At 42.3% G+C, this 24,130-nt stretch overlaps 1 protein-coding gene across 1 annotated transcript; it reads right to left on the reverse strand.

The window, feature by feature from the left end:
* Positions 1 to 872: 872 nt before the first annotated feature.
* Positions 873 to 23,604, reverse strand: BMP3 (bone morphogenetic protein 3). The gene is made up of 3 exons (XM_003790053.2): positions 23,277 to 23,604; positions 7,610 to 8,520; positions 873 to 1,064 (listed from the first exon to the last, which is right to left on the reverse strand). Exons 1-3 carry the CDS (start codon positions 23,602 to 23,604, stop codon positions 873 to 875), a joined length of 1,431 nt encoding a protein of 476 aa, XP_003790101.1.
* Positions 23,605 to 24,130: the final 526 nt, after the last annotated feature.

A 24,130-nucleotide genomic window follows, 5' to 3' on the forward strand; every position in this document is an offset into this window, starting at 1 on the left:
GCACTTGTGAAAAAAAAGTGCGTAAGAGAAATTACATTTGGATTTTCAAAAACTAGGTGGCCATTTTCCCTTTTTGGGAGGGTGTGGAAGGGGAAGGACTGTACTTGCAATTAAAGGGATGGGTCAATTGGCAATACTCCATATATGCTACTGGGTTATCCTATCGCTTTTGGTAAAGTTCTTGCAAGTGAATGGTGATTACTAGAATATAAAAATTAAAAAAAACAGCAACAACAAAGAATCCTGTGTAAACTGAATCATAAAACCTTCCTACAGAGGGTTTAAGCACCTAGTGCAAATACACACAGGGATATACGCTGACATTCAGTACAGACACCACTCACTCACACAATGACTTGGGGAGGCAAAGCAAAGCTACACGAGAATTTCCAAAACTTTTAAGCTCAACGGCAACGTTGATTGCATGATTTTGCACTTGCTGAGTTACTCAGGAATCTCAGGCAACAAGCTGGCTTGAGGACACGATACTGCTAGTTCCCTTTACCCATTAGATGAGCAGAGATAAATGATAAGCTATTGCTGGTTTTTGATCTATTTTTAAAGACCATTACAAAAATAAATCAGTGTGTTTTCTAACAGTTCTAAAAACAGTTTGAGTGACAACTTTTTGTGTGATTTAAAAAAAAAGAGAAATAGATGTCCATATTTATGAAAATCTTGCTTTTAGGTACATTCAGAGACAAATACAGTCCAGTTCTCCTTGGTGGGTGTCTTCAGTCTATTTGCTTGTTCTCTTTTGTCTATAGAAAAAAATATTTTGGAGCAAAATGCATTGGCAGTGCAAAAAAAAAAAAAAGTCCATAAAATAAACGACTGATTGAATTAAGCACTCGGCTAAGTTCTTTGCCAGGTTATCTGCAAGCACAAGACTCTACCGTCATGTTAGGGTACACTTTGAGCACGACATTCTTATTTTCATCAAAGAATAGGATACTGAGGGAGGACATCTTTTCGGGGACACAGCAAGGTTCAGGAATCCCAGGAACGACCCCCACAGCTCTCACTATACTCTGGATGGTGGCATGATTGGATGGCTTCAAAGACTGGAAAATGAAAGGGAAGAAGAATTCACGTGTTAGGCAGAACCGCTCCTCCACGCCTCATTCCTCATCACATAAAATGCTTATTTAATGATTTTGTTTCGATAATTGAATAAAGCCTTTGGCTGCATCATACATTCAACTCAATCTCCTTATTCTCCACCCCCTCCCCCTGCAAATATCCTCCAAATGGATATTACTTATTAAGTGCCAGCTGCATTCTAGACACACAATATCATCTCTAATCCTTAACACAGAGCTGGCATTTTTTATGTTTTACAAAGACAAAAAAAAAAAAAACTTAACTGACATGTAGAATGTCAAATAGTTGGTATGTGGTAGAGTGAGGATTTAAACCCACTTCTCTCAGCAAGAATCACTTAATTACTAACAACTCAAACTGGGTGCCCAAGCATGGAATGAATGAATACGTTATAGGATGTTTCCAGTAACAAGACTGCCACAAAGACAATTTGTTCTTGACTCTGCGTTAGTTACTAAGAACCCAAACAAAAATCCTACTAAACAAAGATGCGTAATTGCCACTTTTACAGTGATATTTATGCATTATTTCTAAAATAAAACTAAGGAGGTCAGAGGGATATTTATTTATTTAATTTATTTAATAGTTGCTAAGAAGATGAACTCGTTGGTGATTACTCCACTATGTAATTAATTATGAACCCTCTTTAGAAGCACAAACTGGGGTTAAAAAGACCTTGCCATTGGCCACTGGAGGTCACTGTTGTTCCATGGCTTTGGGATTAAACTTGGTGATGATGTGTTTGTTCTAACAGTGGGCCATGTCCTCTGGAAATAAATTGAGGTGCCTAAGGTTAATTTTGTGTCTGCCAGGAGCTTCACCAAAACAGCCTGGGTAACATCTCTTCCATTGAGAAAATGCCAAATGGGACCACTAACATCCACGTTAAACAGTTGGTTTTATGTAGAAAGCCCCATATAGCTCTGCTCTGCCTGAGAACGTGGAAAGGCCACTCACCTTTATAACCCCAGAATGGCAGGTATTACAAGAGTGGTAATAAGAACTTCATACGAGATGCCATACTTTTCAACATCAGCTTCCCATAGTGCTTTTTGTAGGCAGGTGTGAGTAGTTTTGTTTTAAACATACTGAGAAACAGAAATTTGGTAACTTGCCAGAGATCAAGTCAGGAGTGGGATTTAGACCCAAACTCTGGCTTTCTAATTTTAGGACTTTGAGCGACATTTCCCATAGCCCAGAGACACTCTCGCCCCAGGGAACTGGTACTTTGAATTCCTAAAACTCCTATCCTGGGGAACTCTAACAAGATAAAAGGTTTGGGGTGCATAGAAGTCAAGGGAGGGGTGGTGCCTGTGGCTCAAGGAGTAGGGCTCTGGACCCATATGCCAGAGGTGGTGGGTTCAAACCCAGACCCGGCCAAAAACTGCAAAAAGAAAAAAAAAAGAAGTCAAGGGAGAAGCAGACAATATAGGCAGGCAGCATACTAAAATAATATATTTGTGAAAGAGAAAGAGCAAATCTAATTTATCTCACCCCATATTTCAATTGCAATGAAAAAAATTATCCACACATGGGGCTTCAAGGTTACTGGGAGTGGGCACAAACCACTGAATGCCCTAAGGATGAACCACTGATTTTAGTCTTTGTTCTTAACTATAGAATTTTAAAGTATGTTAAAAAGAATGGCTCACTTTTAAAGAACTTTAATTAATTGCAAAGCAGGGTGTGTGTGTTCTCCCCTGACAGAAAGAAGTCCACGCTGGTCCTCTTGCGCAGGTCATCTGTCCTGCTTCATCAGTAATCTACGTGGCACTTAGGAACAGACAGTGTTGTACAGCAGACATTGGTAGCCATTTCTTGTTATTTCATCACTTTTGGTCATTTCTAAAGAAAACTTTTGTGGCCATCCACTTCTCTGTTGACTTAATCCAAATGGCTCATCATAAACCCACCTCCCCTCATTTTTTTTGAACTAAGTTTTCAGACATTCTTCTGTATATTTAAGTTTTATCCAAAGTGGATCTGCTTAATGAGAGGAGGCCCTGGGTGGGGAATACAGCTGTGCGCTGGTGTTCTCAGGGTGGAGAGCAGTGTGTGTGCTCCAGGCACTGACTAAATACTTGCTAAGTAGATGAAATCCTTGTAAGAAGCAGCATACTCTCCATTTCACCTATTTCTGTGGAAATAATTCCCATCAACAAAAATAAAAGGTTCTGTTCAAATGACTTGGTGTAGATATGGAAAATATTCATGGGTGTTTCCTAGGAAAATTCCTGTCTTTTTTTTTTTTTCCTGAGGCTCCAACTCAGAAATGATAGATTTAGAAACTCTGATTATAGGAGAAGTCTCCAGTGGGCTTGCTGGAATTCAGGCACCCGGCCTCGGTTCTGGGTTGGTGTGTCTTATCAGGAACCTCTCAGATGACTAGGGAGTTCCTCCCACCTTTTTTTTTTTCTCACCATGGAATCCTCTGATCAAGCTGTCATTACCAGGAATAATTACATCACGCACAAAAGATCCATGCAGTAATTTGCCTGTGTAAAGTACATAATTTGTTTTTGAATTCAGATCATGTTTTTAATGACTTTTCTTACTGAACAAGTTAAGAATTAACAATTACATCAGTCACAAATATCTGTGCTATTTCTCTCACCAGTTTCTCTCTCCTGAGGGTGAGACACGACTTCAGCATCAGTTTATTTTATTTTATTTTATTTTTTTGCTTAGGTAAATCAGTACCTCAAGATTTAATATTTTCAGAGTTCGTCTTCATGACCAGGGACTAGAATGGGGAGATTAGGGGACTTGATTGAGGGTGCATCCTTTTGAACTCACTAAATGTGAATTTCGTCTTCACCCAAGACGCTTGGTTCCGTGTGCTCAGACGCTCTGCTGCCTGGTCCTGTCTTGGCTCTTCCTAGCTGTTGCACGGTTCCTCACAAAAATAACTCCACTCCTGTAATCCTTGCTAGTTCTCTTGGATCTCTGTCAGCAACAACAGCTCAATCATTTTCATTTGAAATGTCTGTTTCCCATCTCTGTTAAGGTGGTGAGGCCAGGCAAAAGCGCAGAACTTGGCTCGAGCTGGCTGGGTAGTTTTCATCTCGTGGCAGAATTCCAAGAGTCTCTCCTTGGGAGAACAGATTGGCCGTAAGGTCTAGAAATCAGAAAAGTCCAAACTGCTGTGTTTGGGAATGAAATCTACAGTGGTCAGGCCTGCACCTGCCAAGCAGTGTACGCTGTCCTCCTGTTGAATTTGATTACAAATACATTAGCAGGGGAGAGTATCTCATCGGCTAAGAGCCTTCATTCCTGACCTGGGCCGTGGGGTTTTGCTCCATTCTCTTCCAGTCCAGCCCACATGGGTGTGATAGCCCAGAAACTATCTAATTGGAATCAGTGAAAGGGCAAAGCCTGGAATTTGGGAAAGGCAGAACACAGCTGTTCCGAATTACAGAACAGGTTGTCGACTTTTGCAGACAAAGAGCCTCGCCATATAGAACAGGCTTTCACTCAGGAGGCCAAGAGAAAGGAGGGCCGACAGGGGAGTCTAGTCTGGGAGAACTTTCCTCTGGGGCAAGAAGTGTATGTAAGGTCTGAAAGTTTTTGGCACTTTAGTTATTCCACGTGTGCTGTACTGATCTGGTCAGAGACCTTTATTATCTGGTGCTTGGACTATAGTTTGATTTAAACAGTCCTCTCCAGCTGCCACACCGGGCGCTGCTGGTGACAATGATGCTCGTGAATTAGCCCCGGCGCAGCAGCTTCACTTGGAGGATGGCGGCGGCGTTTCCCATCCTTGTGGTTGCTGTGCCACTTAAAAGACACAAAGTCTGGAAGCCTTAAAGGGAACTTCTAGAAAAAAGCTTTAAAAGTGAAGCACAGCCACACAGGTGAGGCGAGGTGGAGAGCTCTGTGTAACAGCCAAACTTCCACTCTCGACTTGGCAAGAGGAAATCCCGGGCTCAGCGAGCAAACTCCCCACTGATCTCTGTGCGTCTCCCTGGAGCTCTGACGCCATTCCGCGTTCTGACAAATAGGATGAGGGGTCCAGTTGCTGCCACCGACGCTCTCCAGAGGCTGTTAGTCTCCGAAGGAACCCCACTGGCTTGCAGGCTGTTAAACCACAGGAGAATCCTGTCTTCAGCTTTGTGATATTTGAAAAGGCACCAGAAACACCCGGGGAACTTTCCTTGCCTATGATGTCACTGTGGTGACTGCTTTTCCTCTAGTCTCCCTCCGCGATCCACAGCTGCCCACTCTGCTCAGTCTCAGCGGCCGTGAATGCTGAGTCCATAGGAGGGTTTGTGAGCGCCTGCCGAGTGCAAGGAGCTCTACTCCCGCAGTTCCCCACGGTTTTTATTATGCTGAAAACATTATCTTTATTATTTACTATACAACCAATTTCAAAAATGATAAAGCCACCAACACATAGGGAGAGCTTTAGTAACTACTCCAAAAAACTCTAGCTGGTAAGTGGTGAAGTCAACATCGCAGCCCAAAGGATTCGACTCTCAATTGTGTTACCTAAAGTGCAATCTGTGGATTAACAGCATCAGTATCCATGAAGAGCTTGTTAAATATGCAGGACCTTAAGCTTTACCGCCATCGCTACTACCTATCAACAAGACCCTCGTCAATGTGCAGGCATGTTTGTGTTGGAGACTCTGTGCTGTGACCAAGATGTACCACTAAATTGTTCTGCTATACTGACAGACTAATTTTCTCCTCTAATTTATCTCTGCTTTTCTTATCCCTTGCTGTTTTTTACATTATTATTCTCTAGGTCACTGAGAACCTTGATGAAGTTCTTCTAGAGCAACAGCAGGTTTGTGAACAGTCAAAGCAGGTAAATAGATGCCCAACACGGGTTGGAAGTCATTGTGGAGGGCTGGATACCAAGCTAGGTCTCCAGAATTAGGGGTCGAAAAGCCACCTGACTATCTCCACATTATCACAGATCCCTAGGGTCCTGGAAGTTGGAGTCAAGAGGGAGGAGAAAGACTCTTTCTCCAGGCTACTCAGAAGAAATTAATTTATGAGAGTGAGAGGGATTTGGGGAAAAATTCTGAGGTTTACTTAAAATCAGTCATTCTGGATTTAAAGTCAGATTTTGAGTCCATCCTTACCTCTCATGGCCACAAGGCAAGCCACACTGTAAAATAAAGATTCACGGCTGCTGGTAGACTTGTCGTGTATGTATTTTTATATGTCATCCCATTCAGTGACGTCTGTTTGATCATCCAAATATCCTTTATGAGCATATAGACAAGCTAAGGCTCTTCATATAAGTTCAAATGCATATAATTCTTATTTTGTTCAGGGGCCCACACAACATGAATTAATAGAAAAAAAATCCTTGAGAAAGAAAAAGGTTGTAGAAAATGTTGAAAGCTCATCTTTCTGAGATAATCTAATAAGAAACTGGGATTCACTTGCCTTCCTGGACCTGAGGCTGACCTGGCCCTGTGGGGTTGGACCTTTGTTTTTATGTGTCTGTTATCCCGGGCAAGCCGACAATCAGAGGGCTAGAATGTGAAAATGTCATATTAAATATCTATAAGCAGAAATTGGTCACTCTTTGAGGCAAAGGATTTTTCCCTAAATTATCATACACTAGCAAAATATCTATTCTTCTTGTGACTTCTGTGCCTTGAGCCACTTTTTATTGTATAACCCAGATTCAAAGGATTACAAGGTGAGAATATAAGTGCAGCAGTAGGCCTGACTGATGGCCAGAGGGCACCACCACCGAGTTCTACTCCGTGGTGTTTTATTTACATTCTAAATTCCAAGAGGAGAGTCACGTGGACTTTCTGTGTGAGAATAAGGTAGAGTTGAAGCGACTTCTGCAAATACCTTTGTCAGGACAGTGGGTATAAGTATGATAAAGTATGTCCTTATTGATTTTGGAAGAGACACCAGGAAACTCTGATAGATTTACATAGGTCTTAGATGAAATTTACAGAGTCAGTGTATCCTATTTTGATTTTCCTTGTTAATATTTAGCAGGAGAGCAAATGAAATAAACAACGGGCTGGTTGTGAATTTCATGGCTCAATCCTGCCTCTGACCTCTGTGCAGACAATTCGTCTCACAAGGCACTGTTCACCAGAAAATATTCTGCATCAGGGCATCACTTCTATTAGGCCTTCTCTTTGCTCCACGGCATCCACTCATTCCTTAAGTACCGTGTAAGAGGTCAGCCTTCTACCATCTGGCTGTACTTCCTGCAGGCAGATGTAGATTCACACATAACCACGTAGCTATGACTATGCACTATGTTTGGAAGCAATGCAGAAAGCCTTTTACACAGACATTTTTTTCTCATGTCCTTCTTTATATCAATACTAAATTCATACTACTTTAGCAACCAGTAAGAAAAGCCAAGGGTGTAACCTATTATGCTATAAATTTAGTAAAATAAGAGTCCAGATGGATTTAGTAAATGAAAACACACACCTCACACACACGCAGCTGAATCAGTGTGTCTTTCTACCCTATGGAAATAGGAAGTAAGTACAGGGCAAACACCAGTGACTACCTTTGGCATGGGGAACTGGCACGCTCCAGAGCAGTAATAGGCGTCAAAGGACTTCGGCGAGATAATCCATTCGCTCCAGCCAATATCTGCAAAGTCGACTTTAAGGTACCTCCTGGCACAATTGCGAGGTTCAATCCACTGCTTTCTCCTCGCCTTCTTCAGAGTCTGTTCATCAAACTGGAGTGTCTGGGTCTTCTGGTGAGACCCCTTTCTCTGTTTCTTTTTGTTTTTACTCTTCTCAGGGGGCTGAGTCTGCAGGGCCTTGTAAGGCTTTCTCTCCTCCCAGACCCCATCCTTCTCATACTGATATTCAGCCCCTGGAAGCTCGTTGTTCTGCAGAGGCAGCAGGACTCCAGTAGAGCGCTTCTTCCTCCGTTCAATAGAAAGGGCGGCTCTGATGTGGCTATCCAGTTTGGGCACAGCTCCAGGAAGCAAATTCTGGTGTCCCTGTAAGCTTGAGACCACACTTTCTGGCTCAGAAATGGCAGCATCGTTGGCGTACACCAAGATGTAAGGCTCCGGAAAAGGTAACATCCTCTCTGGCAGTTGGTGTCCTTTGGAAGTAATGTTAAATCCTATGAGGAACTCCTCATTTTCCTTGGCCTTCCTTAAGAGTTGAGTGATGTCTTTAGAAAGCCAGGAGGTGATATCTCCATGAGGTTTGGCCGTGTCAACTGACAGATGACCTAGGAGTTGACTTTGGTTTCTGGAGGATCTGAGGGTCCATGCAGAGAGATCTATCTGATGGTGTTTCCTCTGAGCACGATGTGAGCATCCTTGAGACCGTGGACAACTCAGGCTGGTGTTTACTAGCTCTCCAATATAGAAATACAGTGTGGCTGACAAAATGCTCTCAGACTTAGTCAGAGAAGTCAGATTAAACATATGCAGTCCCCTACTTTCCAGGGTGCCTAGGAAGAAAAAGGAAACAAAGTAAACAGGAACAAAGAAGACATTTACTTTACTATGCATCAAAATTAAAACTTTCACAGGTACTTATGTTTAAAATGTTTTATAATGCAAAGACGAGGACAATTTCCACCCCTACGTTTATAAGTCCATAATTTTGTTTTGTTTAAAAAATATTATCATTCCATTTTGAAATAATCTCTGTGGGTATGTCAAGTGAGACCCATTTAAATTTTAAAGGAAGAGGAATTCAAGCAAACACCAAAAGTGCAAATACAATGACATCAAAGCCTTTCTCTAGTCAATACCACATCTTCTCTCATCCTATCCTTAGCGGACCCAACCTCTTCACTGCACTCTTTCTATAAGTAAATGCACTTATTAAGACTTCTCCGAGTGATGTATCATTGGCTTTGTCATCTTAGATGTGATAGTTTCCATCAGAACAGAAATGTAGAATGACTTTTGTCAAGAAAACAACACGATCCTTTCGTGAAATTTGATCTTCTTAAAAAAAAAATTGTCCTTCAACAAACATGACCAGAATACATAAATAAAGATTACAACTCGACAATAAGTGGACCAATAAGCCAATTAAAAATGGGCAAAGGACTTGAAGAGATATTTGTCCAAAGAAGATACAAGTGGCTGACAAACGCATGGAAAGAAGCTCAACTTCATTAACCGTTAAAGAGAAGACAAATCAAAACCACCATGAGGAGCTACTTGACACAGACTGGGACGGCAACCACAACATCAGCGACAGAACCAGAAAGCTCCTGAGCAGAGACATTGGAGTACTCTTTCCCGTCGCTGTTGAGAAGGTGAAATGATTCAGCTTCTGTGGAAAACAGCATGCCAATTCCTCACAAAGTTAAGGGTAGAATTGCCCTATGACCCAGGAACTCCACTCCAAGGTATTGACCCTAAAGACTCAAAAAAGTTCATATTTACAGCAGCAGTATTCGTAATAGCCGATAGGTAGAAACAGCTGAAATGACCACGGATTAATGAATACATAAACAGATTGTGGTATATCCATACAATGGACATTCTTCCTCTACAGCAGTGGTTCTCAACCTGCGGGTCACAACCTCATTGTAACAATGAAAATACATTGTGGCATCAGGAAGGCTGAGAACCGCTGCTCTCCAGACAGGAATGAAGTACTGTCCGCGTGACAGTGTGATGAACTTGAAGGGGAGGCGGACAGCAAAGGTCACCTTCTCTTCGATTCCATTTATGTGAAATACCCACAATAGTTAAATCTGTACCGACAGACACAGATTGGTGTTTGCCAGGGGCCAGAAGCTGGGGCTAATGAAGACAAACGCCTCAGTGGTTACAGGATTTTACTTTGGAATGGCAGAAGAAATTTGGACCTAGATAGACTTGGTGATGGCATAACATTGTGAAGACAGTAATCGCCACTGTATTGTTTACCTAAAAATAATTCTATCTTATATGGATTTCACCTCAGTTTAAAAAAAAAGCAAAACAAAACAAAAATATGCAATCTCTTGCTTTTGAGGGTTCCTGGAAGAGGAAAAGAAAAAAAGAGTAAACAGGAATAGTTTTAGAAGACAAAGATTAAAGCAAAGATCATCTATTTCACACTAACTTGCTCTTTCCTTTGCTCAAGCATCGTAGACATGGGAAATTGTAACACAGTGGCAAACTTAATGGAATGAGAGCTGGAGGTTATGGAGACTACCAAGACCTATTTTTATGAATTTGGTAAAGTAAACAGGGCATTGAGGCATGTCTAGTCTCCTGGTTACATATGCAGGGCTTGGAATCCATTTGTCTTGAGTCAGGTTCTGGCTCATCCATTTACTAACTTCATAACATTGGGCGAGTCAATGTTCCCCTTCACAAAATGAGATAGTATCGACCTCCTGTCGTCAGAACTCAGTAAGATATGTGCAAAGATGTTCATAAAGGGAGAACCTGCTAGAAGGAAGTAACTGCTTCCCAAATATACATTCTTATTGTTATTAGTTCAGGTATCAACAGTGTTCCAGAGACTGGGTCTCCTATCTGTTCCCCAAATTGCAGAGCGTGTGATAAGAGCTGGGTAAACAGGACCCCACAGATCTCAGTGTTCAGATAATAAATCTGGAAAATAAGCCACACATCAACTGTTCAAAACAAATAATGCTGTCATAGACTTGTCTGAAGTTCACAACATTCCAATGTTTACAAATATAAAAGTTAAATTTTTATATAGTTTTGTCATAGACTTGTCTAAAGTTCAGAACATTCCAACATTCACAAATAATAGAAGTTAAATTTTTTCATCAACAAAAATGATGGAATTTGTTCAACTGTATTTCCAATTCTTCAAAGGCAGAGATGAAAGAGAGTAAGAAAACCAGAGACTGATTCGTCAGGGCAGAAGATGGCTCCTTCCCTTCAGGTCATCAACAAGTTCTCAGTAAAGCTAAAGTTAGAATTCAGCAACCTCCGGTTCCTGGGATCCGTCGCTGAGACCCAAGCCCTCCTCGTGCACTTGCTGCACATACGTGTATCTGTTTCAGAAACACACACGCAATGGTGGAATTATGTTCTTGATCAAAACCATGTTTCAGTAAAAACAAAACATTTTTATAACGAAGTGGAAACTTAAAATGAGTTCAGTGAGTCCCCACGCACCAGGGAAGTGCAATGGGAAACAGATTTTATTCATTTTTAACATTGTGTGAAGGAAAAGGGGAAACTGCCATTTGTGCACATTTGTATAATCCAGGACACCAGGATAATACTTTACAGACCTTTCTAACAAAGCCATAGCATCAGGATTGTTCAGCGACTCTAGCCTTAATTCACACCAGTCACCAGAGCGTGTACTTTTACCCGTGTAGCAGTTGGAAGTTTAAAGTGGAAGGAAGAGAAGTCCCTCTGTTCTAAGCATGTGGTAACTGAATGACTGCCAAACAAACATGCTGGCCGGGAATCAGTGAACTCAGGGGATGTGGGTGGCAGGGTCTGAATGGACACACCAATCCCATGCCCTGCCCCCGCTTTCCGCTTCAAATGCTTCCTTCCTTCAAACACATTTCCAATCGCCTTAGGACCTCAGGCTTATTAGCCTCTGCCCTTGTGTCTGATCTCCAACATCCTCTAAGTCTCATAATCTGTCTTCTCCTGGCTCTCGTTTTAATTCAGTGCGTTATTTTGAAGTCAGAGCCCTACAGCTCAGGCTGCATGCCACCATGTCCCAAAGCCGTCCTCAGGCAAATAACTGAAGGTCCTTAAGTCCCAGTCTGCTCATCTCTAAAATGGGTAGTCCCAACTGAAGAGCTGTTGTGAAGATTAATTGAAAGAACGTGGGCAAAGCACATAAAAAACATTCAATAAATATTAGCTAAGTGGAAATGCACTGTCCAGTGACTGTGAGTACTCACTTAAGTTCAAACTGAGATGTGCCGTGAGGACATCAAAGACTCAGTACAAAAATGAATGTAATACATTTTATATTGAGTGTATGTTGAAAGGACAATACTTGAATATATGGGGTTACATACATTATTAACTGTCATTTCATTTGTTGCTTTTTAGGTTTTTTAAAATGTGGCTGCTAAAATTTTTAAATTATATATGTTTCTAACATTTGTGGTTCACATTAAACATCTTCTGGACAGGGATGATCTACATTAACCATTAGCTTCACAGTCAGAAAAGAAAAAAGGTATTTTTTTCTAATATAGTAAAGAATTAGGCTTTTGCTAAATGTGAATATGCAAAGCCCACAGCAAACTGGGCAAAGGATTCTCTTTTTGGAACGCAGCATTCTTCCTTTACGGGGACATATTACACAAAGATAATCCTAGGGATTACTTGTCAGTTTTCCCTTCAGCTGTAGCCAATCACTTCAATTTGTAATCAGAAGCTTACGCCCAGCAAGCCGCTCTCACAAAGAGGCAAATGAGCAGTTTAACAATAGTGCGTTACGGTGTAGAGATGATACCCATTCGTAGCTTTGATGGTGTTATTTGTGTATTGTATACGTAAACACACGACAACCAGCGAAGAACAGAGTGCAAAGCAAAACACAAGTTCTAGTTTAACAAAATTGCATTGACAGAGTAACTACTTGGGGCGGAGCCCTGGGCTGGATCCCACGCTGCGCCTTGTAATGGGGAAAGGGATTCCTGAGCAATAGTCAGGTAGCTAGGCCCTGGTGGTCAGACCCTTGGAATAGAATAGGGAACCACCAACTTTGCCCAGGTAGCGGGCAGAGAGACACACAGGGAAGAGATGACTTTTGAATTAGACTTTTAAAGCTGAAGGGAGAAGGTATAGCTGAGGAGGAGAGGAAAGAGCCCATCCCAGCAGGATGCACTGCTGGGTATCCGGAAGCTTTCATGAAACAAATGTTGCCCATGTTTTAAAAAGAATTTATAAAACTACTTCTAATCAACTTAGTTGTCTGAAGTCCTGACAAACATCTCTGCTATCTAAGTTCAGAAAATAAAGGCTCAGTCGACATTTAGCTCCTAACCAAAGGTGTTCAAGTGTTTCGTTATGCCTCGCCCCGATGTCTTTGCTCTCGATACTCCCACACAGGCTACAGATCCATGTCTGTCCTACACTCTGTTTACTTATTTTTGCTTTCTCTGGTTTTTATTCTTTTGCAGAGACAAGGTCACTCTCTGTTGCCCAGACTGGAGGTCAATGGCACAATCACAGCTCACCACAACTTCAAACTCCTGGGCTCAAGCAAACCTGCCTTAGCCTCCCAAATAGCTAGGACTATGTGCCACTACACTTGGCTAGTTTTCTCTGATGTTAAAGCATTTAATTTCTGTTCAAGGCAGTGTTCTCTCTCCAGTGAAACCCAGAAAATAGTTCTTGAGCTTTTACAAGGGAAAAATGTAGTAAAATCCAGCAAATGAGTACAGAGAGACAGGGAAGAATGAGAGAAATACCTCCCTGTGACTAGAAATGCATGAGATCTATTAGATTATTTTCACATGTTCTGTTATTTTTAGATTTTATATTAATTTAACTTTTCAAATGAGTATCTTCCCATCCTTAAGGAGTTTTGTATTAGGTTTCTCTCTCTGCCTTTTAAGTTGCAGCATAGATTTATTTACACCACACATACCTATATGTGAAAATCATTAAAATGCCTTACTATTCACTTTATTTATTCTTCTGAAACATTCAGATATTTATCCATTGATAATGAATAAGTGGATATCCGTTATCTCACTCATGGATAATGAATGAGACACTTCAGATATACCCTCTGATTAACAAGAACAAACTGATTTAATAATAATATTAAAAAGGGTGGGTTTGGCATGGCGCCTGTAGCTCAAAGAGTAGGGCACCAGACACCTACATCAAAGCTGGTGGGTTTGAGCCTGGCCCAGGGCCTGCTAAACAACAATGACAAGTGCAACCAAAAAAAAATACATATATATATCTGGGGGTTGTGGCGGGCACTGTAGTCCCAGCTACTTGGGAGGCGGCAGGAAGAGAATTGCTTAAGCCCGAGGGTTTGAGGTTGCTGTTCAAAATAATAAAAATAAAAAGGGTGAGTTTTTATCAGTTTACAAAAGTATAGATTATTCATTTGGGGCTAGGTGCTCTCCATTTATTGGTACAGCAGAGAACAACTGCAAAAGGAACCGAGATGCTGAGTGGTCTGGAAACTATCACAGAAGGTTGAGTTGAATAAATAAAAAGACATAGCCTGAAGGAAGAAAAAATGCTTTATCCATGACACAGAATTATTTTCAAATACTTGAGGGGCTTCAGAATGACCAGAGTTTCTCATTTTTATTTTTTTCCCTAGCATCAAAGGTGATAGTTGTTTGGAGGCCGAATGCAGGCCAATGTGAGTCATGACTTTCTGTCTTACGTAACTTAGGGAGACCCATCTGTGGGCCTGGGAAAACTGGTCATAAGTCAAGACTGTTACAGGAGTCTTCCTTTGTGGAAGAGTGGGTAGGGTGTGCAAGGTAAACTGGAGAACCTGTTAGATCCCTCCCAAGTAACTACATCCAGCTGTTTTCAGCTTTTTCCAAAGAAATTATTTTTGATGCGAAAATATAGCTACCAGTAGGTGGTGCTATTCTCTCACTGTTAGCTGGCACCAGCACAAACTGGGACCCTATCTCCTCAACTCAGAGTTTGCTGTCAGCATTATAACCTTCTACTGTGACCTTTCTAGAGTTATAATACCTGAGAACTGAAGATGAGTTTAGAAGTCAGGTGAGTTGCTGAGCCAGCCTCCCTCTCTTTTACACACTTGGGACTTTGCACCTGTGACTGTTTCTCTCCAGAATGGCTTTACCCACCCTTTTTATTCTGGATAATTCACATTTGTTTTTGAATGCAAGGCTGAGTTACCGCCCCTGGAGGAAAGGTTGTCATGGCAACCCATTTCCTTGCTTAGGACCCTGCCTCTGTTACCGTTTTATTATCCCTTGACTCCTTGCTAAGACCATAAACTCTTTAAAGACAACTCTCTGTATCGTATCAGACTCTTCAGCCTATGACACAGGCTGGACCCTTACGCAGCATTCTCTAAATGCTTTGAGGAATAAACAAATTTAGTTCAACTTATTCATTAGAGAAATGCAAATATGAAGGACCACAGCAGTGAGCCAGCTAGTCAGCGGTTGATTTTGAAGAGGGATCCAGGCCCTCTAACACTTACATAGATTTTTTCTTTTTAGGAATTTGATTATTAAATAAGGGTGAAAGATTTGTTTCTGTTTGTAGATTGATGACAATGTAAGTCATGACTTTCTGTCTTACGTAACTTAGGGAGACCCATCTGTGGGCCTGGGAAACAAAGCACTTGCACCTGATGAAACCAAGGACGTGGATGAGGAAGTTGGACTCTGACTTCGGGATTTAGGAATAGCCACTGTATTGCCAGAGTCGGGCTCCGCTCCGACAGCAGCCCAGGTTGTAGTAAGACGTTCACCTTCATGCCGGCCCACACAGAACGTTTTCAAAGGGAATAAGAACATACAACAGAAAGCTTTCTGTATAAAGTCTGATTTTAAAACAAATACACTAAATGAAATCTTGATGATTAGTTAAATCCCCAGGAAGCAGGGAAAACATTTTAGTCATACAGAAAATATGTAACTAAGAACAATTTTTATCCCCCCCTTTTTTTTTCTCCAAACACAGTACAGCAGCTACAAATGCCAGGGATGACTGGGATGGGGACAGCCCACAAGGATGCCTGGGACGGGGACAGCCCACAGTCACTGGCTGAAGACGTGCTAGTGATACTCTATCAAGACTGCAGTTTCTCTCTGCTGCCTTCAACTTTCAAACTCAGGCAAGATGGGGAACTTCTACACAATGTCATAGAATTGTGCTTGTCTTACAGAGTTCCAGTTGCATTACCGACTTTCATGGGATCTTATAAGAACCATTCTGTATATCCTAAGTAAAAACATAGTCAAAGATGATCTAATGTAGGCTTTTCTAGAATAGCTCATAGTTCATCAATCAATTGATCTACCCTGAGGCCCTTACCCCATGGCATTCCTAGACTGTGAGCTCTCAGAGGGCAGACCCATGTCCTGTAAATCTTGGAATTCTTAGTACTTCACACAGTCTGGAGCGTCTATCCTGAAAAAAATACTTATTAAGTTTGTTGCATGAACAGCTGTGTAAACTTACCAGATTCAAAAGTGTTTCCTATTTAACAGGGAAGTGTAAAAACTTTTCAAGTAGGTTCAAGTTCCCAAAGTTAACAAAAGCCCTTCTTGGGTCATACTAGTGTATAGAATTCCTTCTAGTTCATTAGAAAAGAAGAATTATTAGAACAGTTGTATATGAAACAGAATAGTATTGACATTTATTAAATAGTTAATAAAATGCCCTATGGGAAATTTTTTTCAAGGCAAGTTTATTTTTAAAGGATACTTTGCCTGGCTGATAGCTTTTCTACCACCCCTGGTTATCTTGTCTTAAACACCTAATTCAACTCAACTGAAGTATTTACAGAGTGCAAACTGTGTGGAAACCTGTGCAGGGTCCTTGGAAGATGAGAATACCGGGATGAGATGAGGTCTCCTCCCTACCCCCAGGGAATTCTGTACAGGCCCTGCTCATATCAGCCTTTTTCTAGCAAATCTATTTATTAGGTCACAAGCTCTCTGCGGCTGTGAAAGAAGGGTCACCAATCTTGATTAACTTGCTTCCAAGTGTTCTCCAGGGCAAAACCTGTCATAAAGGCAGTAATATACCTTCTCAAGTAAAAGGTGCTTACCATTATATACATTAATAAACCATTTGTCCAGGGACAGACCCCCTCACAACAGCCAGATGAGACCAGGAATAACAGATTAATCATTCTGGATTTCAGATGCTGGTGATGATATAAAATTGTCAAAACTCTAGGGTCATGAGTTTAGAGCAGTATTTCTCAAATATGGGTCAAAAATATCTGTATGACTTGTTAAAACACAGATCTGTGAACCCCATGCCCCAGAGTTTGATTCAGAAGGCTTCGTGTGGCCTGGGGAATTTCTACCAGGGTTCCAGGTAATATTGACTCTGCTAACCCAGGGATCATGTTTTGACAACAGCTAACTTCAGGAAATCTCCACAGGAAGGGGCAACCCTGCTGCACTTGGCCACCATGGTCAGGACAGAAAGAGTAACTTGTGGAATATAGATTGTATATGGCCACCAACTTGTTATTTTTATGTTGTCACTCAAGTATTCTCTGTGCCTCAAAAACTACGTATTCTCAAAATTTGAAATATGAAGCCTCTTGGGAAGGGAGAACATATTTCAAAATATTAAACCTTTCAGATTGCTAAGAATATTAGTCATAAATCATGTATAACTAGATTTTAGACTTTGAATGCATCTTTGTAATCACCTTTTCAATTGCATTTCATTAATTTACTGAGAGACAGATACGATGGGTCTGATTCGATCCATCGGATAGTTGAAGAAACTGACAATGATAATACAAGGTGACTTGTTAGGAGTTCAGCCAAGATTAGAATGTAGATTTAATTCACTGCCTTAAGAGAAAAATCGAAACTCTAGCCATCTTTTCTCTACTTGAAAACCATTTCTCTTAACCCACTCTTCAATGCAGCAAGTACATTCAATTCAGTCTTTAGATTAATTTCTTGCAATTACATTAAAATGTTCTTAAAAGGAAAATCAAGTACGATCAGCTGCTTTAACGGCAAAATAATAAGGCTGAACAAAGAACCATTTACAAAATGATTGGATGTAATTACTTTATGGAAGGAACATATTAAAGTACCTTACTTAGTAAAGTAAGCGCTAACTGAAGCTGAGAACGTGGTGGGATTATTTTGTCCAAGCCCTTTCACTCAGTGTGTGCTCAGAGATCATCAAAGCACTGCGTTGGCTGTGGTTCTGTTGCCAAGGGAAGATGGTTCTTAAAGGAAGATAGATCACTGAGTGAGTCATTAAACACTATGGCCACGTGACTCTCTGGCCTACATGCTGGTGTTTTAGATAAATAAAGATACCATCCCTGAAAATGTGTGTTACCAGGACTGCTTTCTGTGTCAGTGTGCAGAGACAGGACCACGACTAACCTGTGAGTAGACAGCGATTTTATTGGTTGCTAAATACACTGTAGACACACGAAGGCTCTTTGGTTACAATGTCATCATTTACTACTGTCCAGAGAAGACATATCCTGGGTTACTTGTGTCGCTTGATTAATACTATGTCAATATTTCTATGAACATCCTATTTGCACGGATTCCTAACCTAAGCTTAGAATTTCCCTCAGTCAAAACTTGGCATGGGAAAAGCTCAGTTTAACACGACTTATGATACCAAACATTTTTCCACCACTCCCACCAAAATAAATTTAGCAAGGCTCTAACTGAATCCAAGGATACTCAGATTGAACAGAAAATTATCAAACATGTGGGAGAAGATTCTACTACTGCAGCACAAAAATCCTGACTAGCTGATAGAAAACACATACCAAGTTTCTCGATGATTTTTGTGAGACTTTTTAATACTTTTTTTTTTTGCAGTTTTTGGCCCGGGGCTGGGTTTGAACCCTCCAATTCTGGCATATGGGGCTGGCGCCCTACTCCTTTGAGCCACAGCACCGCCCTTTAATATGTTTTATTTTTATTATGGCTACTAAATACAACATATATTGGAGATTATACTGTAAGGAATCTGATAGATGCCGTGAGTAAATGTGCCCTTCTAAAACTTTAACAAAGTGATATGTATGATCTATAGTGAATTTTCCCACAAAGTAGCTTTTCTCTTAAAAGTATAATTAACACTCTTGTGAAACAATATATATCAATTCTATAGAAGAAAACAATGAAATAGCACTCACACAGATACAGGGAAAATGACATACAGTGACAGGGAAACTCTGAAATTATATTCAGAGAAGGTTTATGATGTAAAAACAGGAAGATGGTTCCATGTCAATTGGACCCAAGTCCAAAAAGTATAACATACTTATCATATAAGTAAACATACTGAGATAGATACTAAATAAGAATGAAACCAGTGTTTTCTAAACCAGGGATCTGAGAAAAATAATTCTCTAAAATGCTTCCTCCAAAAGAAAGTATCCTTTTTAAGGCACTCATTAGCATTTAAAGGCCCTGATACATCCCACAGTTAAGAAAACTGATTACTTTCCCTAACTTATTCCATCATGGAATCCAATTTTCTCTAACACCTGTTAACATCTTCCAAAAACCTCTTTTTGTGAAATTTTCTCCCAGAAAGTTAGATTGGGCTACTAGAAAGATATGTTTAGAGAGAAGTTCAGCATGATGGCCGTATCTGCTTTCCTTAAAGGAAAAAATTCTATTTGTTTGCTTGAATACCTTTTCCGAATACAAAATTCTGTAACATAAAAATGCTTACAAGCAGATTTGACTTGTATGCCTCTAAGTTTCAGGAAAACCTGAACCCCTTCAATTAAGTACTTCTCAACTCCCACTGCTTTGGCAGAACGGATGCAAACCTCCTAATTCATTCTTAACTATGTATCTATTTTTAAAGTACAAACACTCCTTGAGTGGATTATCGGCTTAGGGGATTTTTTTTTTATTGAATCTTCATAGTCTCTTGGTCTCCTTGGGTGTTTCTAATTATACTTCAAAGCTAACTTTAAATTAATTTTTATGTAATACATTCACTTGCTCCTTTCCATTAGCATAGCCAATGAAGAAGTTCTGGAATTATGGTTTTTAAATGTCCGAGATTGTGGACATTGGCTGTCTGGTAAGAAGTCCATTAAGGGCTGTCACGTGTCCACAGTAGTATGTAATTCAAAGCAGCCGCACATGCAGCTCCTCTCTCCAGACGCACTACTGTCCTTTCAATAAAAACATCAGGTAATCCAAGCATTTTTTACTTTCAAGACGAGTCTAGGTGCTAGGCATTTCAAGACAAGTACCTTTTGATAAAGGTTATTATGGTCCTTTGCTATCAAACCTTCCAAAAATGATGCTTTCCCACAGGTCCATGTGCTTTATGGGAATGTCCCCCCCAGAGTGATCTGCAGCCTTTAATTATATGCCATCCTTCCCAAAGCCTTATATTTTAGCCTCACCTTGCATTTCAGAAATGTGTCAGAATCATAATTCTTTATTTTTGAAGATTTTTTTTTTGAATAGTAGGAAAGACTCTCAGACTCTCTGACTTTCTTGCTCAGTAAAGGAAAATATTCGCTTTGAGTTTGAATTGCCTCATTTTTTTTTCAGTCTATGAAATATGTGAGTTTATTTTAAAAGGCAATCCATACCCACTGAAATGTAATCTCTTTGTAGTTTTCTTCCATAAACAGTGATAACTTCTTAATAAGAACACGTGTACTTCAATCACTGTTTTTAAAGAAGTTACATTTATAATTAAGAGAAATAAGATTAAGTGACTATGGCAATGATAAAAAGACAATGAGTAGAAAACCTCATGTCAAATACTCTTATTTTATCACATAGTAACCAAAGTCAACTTAAACCAAGTTTAAAATAAAAGCTGATTTTATACCCATCTGTCTTTCTTCAGGAAGGCGTGTTCTTATAAGGCTGAATTTGTCCATCATAAATACGTGTACTTTTGTAAATTGCTTTCCACAAAAGGAAAGATAAAACCCATCTTTGTGTAAACTCTTTCACATCCCCAAAAAACCCTGTAAGTGCTCCAAACTTACAGTGTTGGCACAGCACCTGCCCAGGATTGAGGGAGGAGAAGAGAGGGCAGCGGAGAGTGTTTGGGATGGGGGCCACCCACCATCCAGTAACGGTTTAAGTAGAAAGTCATCAGACGGAGACACAGCAGCGACATTTCAACAAAGATATTCTAGGTTTAGAACAATAGATAATATTAATCAAGTATGTTCCAAAGAACAAATAGGGCTCTAAGGCTATAACTCAGCCTGAATGGCACCTGCAGTCCGCAGGCTCAGCAGCTACTCCGCAGGCACAGCCCACCACGGACCTAAAACCACAATCTGTAACGTCTTCACTACCGAGAAGCCCGTATGTCGTGAAACTTAAACACTCTGAACTGGAAAACATATCAATTTATTAATGCAGACAGCATCTTTCACTACGTCAGAACATGCGTCCCAAGGTGAAGGGTGTTATGGAAATACTGATAGAATGAAGGGAGAAGGACAGGTCTGAAAGCCTGAGCACCTTCCTGGAGTCCTGCCTTAGTAGAGCCAGAACTGCCTGAAAATAAAGTCTTTTAGTGTGTGAGTAACTAAACCCTCCTGGAAGGAGTCCAACTCGAACCACCTCTCCAGGAGTCTCCAACGAGGTAACATGACTCTTGAGCTTCCACAAAAACCAGTGTCTCCATTTGATGCATAAGTCATTAAGACGGTCTGTAGGATGCTAACGGGGTTACTGTTCTTATCAGAGCACACAGCCTTGTATATATGCATCAAGCTGCAATTCATCATTTTAAGGGAATGTCTGGCCTCCGTATCAAAGTTTATTGTTTGATGCTTTAAGACCACAGTGAGGCTGATAAGGGGACACTCTGAAATGACACAAGGAATGAGTTCAAGCCAAACAGTATATGGTGCCTGAGCTATTTAAATCCTTATCCATGATTCAAAGCCTAAAGCAAACAAGAGCTACACATTATATGAATGACATAAACTCAAATTCCGCCTCCAAACCAAGTGATTCATGTGATAAGCGAAACTTGTTGGTACAAAACGATATTGTTCATCTCCTTGGTGTCTCAGCTATTCCTGAAGGACTATAACCAAGAAAATGGTTGTCAAGGTAAGAGTGATTTGAGAATCACTGTTGCCATCTGCCTTGGCCACCTAATTGCCTTCCCATCTTGGTTACAACCACTTGGCTCCTTTATCCAGCTCTGCCCTGAGAGTTGCACTAAAGTAAGCAAAGCCTTCCCTGGTGTGGTCAGCTGTCAGGACCGCCTCTTCAAAGGGCTGGGTGCTGTGGAGAACTCACAGCAGGTTTGTTTCCTGTCAAGATCATGACCATGGTTTTAAGCAGAAAGTGGAATCTGGTTCAGTTCAGACTCTAGCTAAAGACTTCTACATTCGAAAGCGTAATTCATATTTATCATAAATGTCATCACACCTGTGAGCGGTTGCTGTGTTTACAGCGCAAACCCAAGGCTTTCCTTGACGGATGCCTTAGTTTTCTTTTTCTCCAGGAGACCTACATATCAAAACTTTGGGACATTTCTTTCTAGTGATTCTGACAGATGTGATTCAGGCATGGCCTCCTTCCTTAAAGACTCTGGGCTATTTTTCATCCGTTCACTGAAGAAGGCTCTACAGTTACATTTCCCTTTATCATAAACGGACTGAAGGAGAACCTGGTGCGTCCTCACAGCTCCCACCCGAGTTAGTGTCCGGGAAACTTTCCCTTACGCTGGCAGCACAGCGGGAGAGGCTGCTAGCATTAGATATTTGCTTCGCTACAGGGGCTGGGAGAGACCTTGCCAGGTCATGAATTTCAGTCCCCAGTGATCTGTGCTGAAAAATGGGATGAGCAGATTTTCATGGGTTCTTCCAGGAGGTGTTTACACCCTTGGCGGCTGCTCCTCGCGCTCTCCCCGCTCCTCCAGGAAGGATGGGACGACCCCTATTTGCCCAGATGGGTTTTAAATAAGCACAACTCCAAAGCACCGGGTTTTGTTTGTGTGTTTGCCGCACCAACTATCAAGGAACTGTCAAGAAGAACGTGTCAAATCATAGCAGCACGAAGGCGCGAGTTAAGAGGGGGTACAAGATCCACCTTTCACAAGTTACTGTCTAAAAGGAGAGGGAAAGCGTCTAGTTATAGTGGACGTCCCCTCAGCGCCGGGGGTTGGGGGGGGGGGTTGGCATAAATCAAATGGCATCTACTTCTTGGTAAAGGCGGCTAAAGAGGAGCCCAGGGGCATTTCCGCGGTCCAACTAAGGAATCAACGGACTAAGGGACTCCAGAGGTGGTCCCGGCCCCCGGGGCAGGAGGGCTCCTCCGGGCAAGGGCGGAGGTCACCCCTTCCCTTTCCCCGCAGGCCCTCCCGCTGACACCCTCCGCCGCTTTTCCCCACTTACTCTGACTGTAGGTTGGAGAACTAGGCTTACCCGGACTCGGCTAGTGAAAAGCTGGACGTGGCCGGACAGAGAGCCCCGGAGGGCAGCTGGAGCGCGGGACAGGTCCCTGAGCAGCGCACCCGAGCAGGGGGCAGATAAGGAAGCGGTGGGGTACCAGGAGGAAGCTGGGCAGGCGGGGTGGGGGTCGCCTGGCGCACTCACCTGCAGCTCCGGCTCGGAAGCTGCGGACCGTGTTGCCTTCGCGCAGGACCGGGGGGCGCAGGGGCTGCGAGCCTCGCTCGGGGGAGCCCGGCGTGTGCGCCCGCGGGCTCGTGCCGCCGCCGCCGCGGTACCTGTCATAGAGTCGCAGCATGTGCTCCGACACCTTGTCTCTCGGCTGCAGCTCCGGGTTCGGGCTGCCACCTGCCGCGCGGTGACCTGGCACAGGTTTGTGGAGCCCCGGGAAATGCTGCTTCAGCCTTTCTCCCCGAACCAGGTTCAGGCAGAAGCAGCCCAGCCACAGACAGAATAGCCCGCGCGCCCCAGCCATGACGAGGTACCGGCGGCGCGCGTCGTGGGCTCCCCACGTAGCCAGGGAACACTCTGAAGGCGCAAAGAGTCGGCGGCAGAATGGAGGGTTGAATTTTAAACCAGCTGAAGAGAGGGCTCCGGGAGCCGGGACACTGACAGTACAGGATGGCGACGAGCCCCACTTTCCGCACCCGCTGAGCGCAGACTGGCAGGTGGGTCTTCCCCGCGGCGGCGCGGACCTCACCCGCGAGCGCTGCGGGCACCGTCTCCGCTCGAACGCAGGAGCTGTAGGTCACGGCGTATGTGGCCCGGGTGTCTTCGCGATCCGTCTCTTCCCTTCCTCCCGCTTTATTTTCAGGAACACCCCGTGGAACCGGCCGCACTGGGGACAAGACCTAGCGCTGCGTCGGACGCCTTGTCGGAGCGAATTGGGTGCGCGTTCCCGAGGGCGCTCGGTCGACTTTTGCCGGGATTGGAGCAGCAGCGGTGCGGCCAGTCCGAGTGTTGAGTGTACGTGTGTGTGTGTGTGTGTGTGTGTGTGTGTG

This window comes from Otolemur garnettii, unplaced genomic scaffold, assembly GCF_000181295.1.
Source record: "Otolemur garnettii isolate 467f Iridium unplaced genomic scaffold, OtoGar3 scaffold00039, whole genome shotgun sequence".
NCBI classification, from domain to species: domain Eukaryota; kingdom Metazoa; phylum Chordata; class Mammalia; order Primates; family Galagidae; genus Otolemur; species Otolemur garnettii.